The following is a 6,252-nucleotide window of genomic DNA, read 5'->3' as shown; positions in this document are numbered from 1 at the left end:
TGGCAAGTGATCTGAGGGAATAACAGTATAGAATCCTACATAATGATTATATTACATCAACAAAAAGGTATAAATGGGCAAAGGAAACTAGCCCAATTTGTCCAAAATGCTCCTACTCACTCCCTAACCTATCACATTATTTTTGGGACTGCCCAATGATCTACCAATATTGGGCCCAGATCTCATTTTGGATATCCAAGATAATTAAATTGAATTACAAAATAGATAAACAATCAATTCTTTTATTGCAATTATTTAATCTAAAGATATCTCAATATAAACTTTTTATTATGACGGTCATAGTCATAGCAAGAAAGACAATTACAAAATTATGGATTGAGAAAAAATATCCATCTATCACAATACTTAAGAAAGCAATATGGCAACAGTTAATAATAGAGAAGTACGACACATTAGGAGATACTAAAGGGAGGAAACTATGTTTTATGAATAAATGGGAACATTATATAAAAACATTGAATGAGGAAACTCAAAACATGATATGTAAAGTTATAAAATAGAGTCTTCCTTATTGTATAGATAATACAAATACAACTTAAATATTTGTAACAGATGATAGAATAGAAAAGCATGAGGGTACCTTTATTACATATTTATTCTCCCTTTCTGCTCTTCTCTGTGCTGTATAATTATATATAATATAGAAAATAGAGAAAAAAAAATGGTATTCAGCTGTATGTATTTGTATAGTTGCTGATCGGTATTGTATATGAAATGTTATATAGAGAAATTGCGATGTTATATTTTTAATCATGTCTATCTTAATAACTTTACCAAAAAAAAAATGAATGTATTACTACATAAAAAACAAAATGTTTTATTTTAATATAAAACCTATTAGGATAATGCTACCCAAAATGCTTTCTAAGGAAGCACATTTGAAAAAATATATAATTTTTTTCTGATATTGGTAAAGGCAGCTTTAACTTCCTTATTTCTGAGAGTATATATTAATGGATTTAACATTGGTGTTAAAACTGTGTAGACAACTGCAATCATTTTATCCTCTTCCTGTGAATATATTGATGTTGGTTTTATATATGTGGCCGCAATTGTGCTATAGAATAAAGTCACAACAATGATATGAGAAGCACAGGTGGAGAAAGTTTTACGTCGTCCAGCAGCTGAAGTCATTTTTAGGATGGTTGCAATAATTTTCATATAAGATATAAGAATAAAAGTAACTGGTATCATTACAAGCATTGTACCAAGTACAAATATTGAATACTGAATAGTGAATAAGTCTGTACATGCCAGTACGATAACTTCTGGAAGTTCACATACAAAATGGTTTATTTCATTCCGATCACACATGGGCAACCTGAAAACAAAAGTTATCAAGAAAATAGGCAAAACAAATCCACCTACCCAAGTGATAAACACTATCCTCACACAAACAATTCTGTTCATGATTGTAGTGTAATACAGTGGATAACATATTGCAATGTACCTGTCATAAGCCATAATAGGTAGGAGAATAAATTCAGTATATGCCAATGAGGCACCAATATACATTTGTCCAGCACACTGTCCAAATGAAATAGTTTTTCTTAAAGACAAAAGGTCTTTCAGCATCCGAGGGACAATTGCTGATGAATAGGAAATATCTATAAATGACAGATTGGTAAGGAAAAAATACATAGGTGTCTGCAGGCTATTTTCTGTAATAGTTACCAGGATTATAAGAGAGTTTCCCATTAATGTAATTAAGTAGATTACTGAGAAGATTGGAAAAAGTATAAGTTGAATCTGTGGATTACTGGTCAGTCCCAGAAGGATGAATTCGTCTACTGAGTTATTGATTCTCCAAACCATAGTACCTGTTCTTTTTTTATTTAAAAAATATGTTATTTTTTTTTTAAATTGTGCATGTATTTATTAGTTACAAATTAAAAATTCAGCTTCAGAAGTAACTTTTTAATTTGTATTTAAAGTTTTTTCAAACATCCTTTTGATTTCTTGTGCTTACAGATTTATTAGTTTGTTAACTGAATTTTTTTTTTTACTTGGAACTTTATCATTGTTAGGAATATTAATACTTGAGAACTTTGCTAGAGCATAATAAAATCAGTAATAAAATCTTTATAATTTAGACATCTTTAAGGATATACAGTATATGTACAGTATGTATATATATTTTATATATATATATATATATATTATTATTATTTTTTTATTATTATTTTTTTTTTATTTATTTTTTTAATGGCTTGATGATGAACTATTTAGTAATAAAATACATAGATACATGTTTTTTTTTCTCTGTGAATATATTGTTATTACACAATTATAAATCATGTTTTATATTGTGCTGCAGTCATTCTTTAGAATTTAGACAAAACCGATCTAGTAATATGACTAAAAAAATAACAGACAAATGTTATACAATGATTTTGATTGTTTTTTTTTAGATGTTTTTGTATGCTTAAATGATACTTTTTCCTACATTGCAGATGTATTTTTTTTATTATAATCATGGAGAACATGAACAGTTTATGTCCTAGACCAGGGCCAAGAATAACAAAATGGCCACAAACACATAAAAATAGCTTCAAATAATGACCTACCTACACATACTAACAGTGAAAGTGGCTCTCAGGGATGGTGTTTCAATGCAATGGTGTCAACACCATGAGATAAAAAAGTCTTAAAAATCTAGAACATTAACTTCAGGTGACTCATCATTATACTATTAATAAAAAATCATTAACATTATTTAACTGTAGTCCATTGTCTCCTTCTGTTGAGGTTTCCACCTATTTTTTCTTGGCATTGTAACATAAAACATAATTTCGTTATATACCTGCTGACATTCAATAAAAGGTTAAGAAAAAAAAAATTAAATTGCGATAAAATAAGATACACATCACAAATTCAAATTGTTTGTGTTTTAGTAGTTTATTTTATTTTGCAAAAAGGCTAAAACAAAATTCCATGACTGTTTTGTAAATAACATCTGTTATAAAAACAAACGTCAGTTTGGCAGCTCTTTAGAAGGTCAGTTTCTTCAGAGATTTCATTTTACAGTGTGGACAATGAGACTGATATAGGCCTAGATTACAAGTGGAGCATACAAATGGTAGCATTGTGGGGTGCTTACATCACTAGAGCTCAATCTATAGAGTTCACATTTTTACTTTTATATTACAAGTGTAAAGTAAAATGTAAGCGCTCAAGTGAAAGCTTCAGGTGCGCAAACATCTGGAGTTTGGATAGCACAGCAGCACTAAATCACTTACTTAATAGACTTCTATTGGGTGTACTAATAAAGTGCTAAGCCAAAGGTGCACTATAAACAAGAAGAAATAGTGGAGACCTTCACACAGTATACATATATATATATACATATATATATATTTGTTTTTAATCTGTTACTTTTGGAGAAAAAAATCAACCAATCAAATTCAATAAAATGACAATTTTCATGTTTCTTAAATAAAAACAGCTGCAACCAATGCATGTTGATTAATCCTTTTAATAGTGTATGGTGCCACTAATAGGTAACGTGTGCAATTAATTAGCGGAATACTGAACCTAATTTTTTTCTTTATTTATACAGGTAGAACATGCAATTTTAAACAACTTTTTAATGTATTCCTATTATAAATTTTTCTTTGTTCTCTTGGTATCTTTATTTGAAAAAGACGGATTGTAAGTTTTGGAGCCGGCCTATTCTTGGTTCAGCACCCTGGGTAGCGCTTGCTGTTTGGTGGCTACATTTTAGCCATCAATCAGTAAGCGCTACCCAGGTTCTGAACCAAAGATGGACCGGCTCATGAGTTCACATTCCTACCTTTTTAAACAAAGATACCAAGTGAACAAAGAAAAAAATATAATAGGAGTAAGTTAGACAGTTGCTTAAAATTGCATGCTCTACCTGAATCGTGAAAGAAACAAAATTGGGTTTAGAATCCCTTTAATTATTCAATGAACACAAAGGGGCAGATTACAAGTGGAGCGCTAATTAATGCTCCCGCTCGAGCGTTAACTGCGCAAAATAAGCTTTTTGTGCTCGTCAGGTTGTGCTTGTATTATGAGTTAAAAGTAAACTGTTTGTTTATCATAGATATAAATATGTGTAAGAGACTCTCTAAGCGATTAGAATAGGAGCATTATGCATCTAGTGGGCATGTGTGATTGTTGTGTTAGTGTTTAAAGGGATAGTAAACATCAAAAATGTTAATTTTTAAAAAGATAGATAATCCCTTTATTTACCATTCCCCAGTTTTCCATAACCAGCACTGTGTTAGAAATATACCTTTTACCTCTGTAATTACCTTGTATCTAAGCTTCTGCTAACTGCCTCCTTATCTCAGATCTTTTGACAGACTTGCATTACAGGCAATTAGTGCTGACTCTTAAATAACATCACATGCATGAGCACAGTGTTATCTATATGAAACACATGAACTAACTAATGCCCTCTAGCTGTTAAAAATGGTCAAATGCATTCAGATGAGAGGCTGTCTCAAGGGCTTAGAAATTAACATATGAGAGTACCTATGTTTAGCTTTCAACTAAGAATAACAAAAGAACAAAGCAAATTGGCCCTATCTGAATCATGAAAGTTTAATTTGGACTTTACTATCCCTTTAAGGTTCCTTTTATTCTGGGGAAAAAATATGGTGCTTAATAATACTTTTTAAATTTAATTTTTAAAGTAAGTAGGTAGTGGCTGGTAATAGGTTGCCTGGGGGTTTTATCAACTAGTTTTAGCAAATGAATTTAAAAAGTCAAAAATAGCCAAGAAAAATTCTCCATATCTAGGACAATTTTTTAAATAATTTGATAATTAAAAAAAATGTGATACTTACTTATTGCTGTGAATGAATAAATCAGCAAATAAGTTGGTTTAGTCCTTCCTGTATATTTTAGCAAAAAACGGTTATGGTAAGCAGACAGCTACTTACTCTAGAGGAGCATGGGAAAATAAGATAATTAATAGTCAGCCACAAAGAGAAAGGTTACATTAAACAGGATACAATAGATAGATAGATAGATAGATAGATAGATAGATAAAACCACATCATAAAGAAAGCCAGCACTCACTCATTTGTATTCATAAGTATGTATGTATGTGTGTGTGTGTATATATATATATGCTCAGTGTGTTTAGAGGAATGTGGCTACACCTCACTGACGAGGCCCAATGATGGCCGAAATGATCGTCTGGGGTTGCTGTGTTCCTTGTTCAGAGAGGAATTGCCTGGAATTTTGGCGCTGGACTGACTGTAATAGGCGGGATCAGAATGATATGTTACGGGAAAATTCTACTCTGTGAAAAGCATTACTGGGCTAAAAAAGCTGCACACAGGTGGTAAATTGCCATAGAAATTCTAACAATAGTATTGAGCCAGTTGTTCATTCCTGTGAGTGCACTTCTCTCTGTGTGTATTTAGTCTCCCTATGTGAAAAAGGGGCAACCAGAGGTGGACTCCGTGCTCAGTGTGCTTAGAGGAATATGGCTACACCTAACTGACGAGGCCCAATGAAGGCCGAAACGATCATCTGGGGTTGCTGTGTTCCTTGTTCAGAGAGGAATTGACTGGTATTTCAGTGCTGGACTGACCATAATAGGCGGCATCAGACTGATATACTACAGGAAAATTCGAAAATTCTACTCTGGGAAAAAGCATTATTGGGCTAAAAGGCTGCACCCAGGTGGTAAATCACCATAGAACAGGCTAACAATAGTACAGTTGTTCATTCCTGTGAGTGCACTTCTCTCTGTATGTATATATATATATATATATATATATATATATATATATATATATATATATATATATATATATATGGTATCCGTAATAATGGTAGCACTCACTGGGTCTTTAATATATAAACTTTTATTAAGTCTCCTGTAACGTTTTGGGGTTGCCCACGTCCTCAGACAGTATTACCCAACAAACACTGCCTACTTACTTTTAAACACCCCACCATTGGACTCCATTCCCGCCATTGCCAGTGGCGTGCAGGATATGATGTCACGTCTCTACGGTCCTTTGTGTATGACCTGTGGGTATTCGTCATCAAGGATTACCGGGATGCCACTCAAGCCTACAGCTGTAAGGAGGCAGTCTCAATGTGCTGCATTAAAAACAAAGAATAAAAGCATATGGAACATTAGAACATAATGATGGTATGATCATAAACAATATTCGTCATAGGTCAATTATGATCCTGTAATTTGCATAACACTAGCGTTATTTGATACACAATAAAGTAATATGT

At 32.2% G+C, this 6,252-nt stretch overlaps 1 protein-coding gene across 1 annotated transcript; it reads right to left on the bottom strand.

Annotated features, from left to right (window-relative positions):
• Window positions 1–885: 885 nt before the first annotated feature.
• On the bottom strand, window positions 886–1,836 carry LOC128659285 (olfactory receptor 1013-like). The gene has a single exon (XM_053712959.1). The coding sequence runs from the start codon at window positions 1,834–1,836 to the stop codon at window positions 886–888; it is 951 nt and encodes a 316-aa protein (XP_053568934.1).
• Between the last annotated feature and the right edge of the window lie 4,416 nt (window positions 1,837–6,252).

The sequence above is a fragment of the Bombina bombina genome, chromosome 1 (assembly GCF_027579735.1).
Source record: "Bombina bombina isolate aBomBom1 chromosome 1, aBomBom1.pri, whole genome shotgun sequence".
NCBI lineage: Eukaryota > Metazoa > Chordata > Amphibia > Anura > Bombinatoridae > Bombina > Bombina bombina.
The sequence above is the reverse complement of the archived record's forward strand: the minus strand, read 5'-3'. Positions and strand labels throughout refer to the sequence as shown.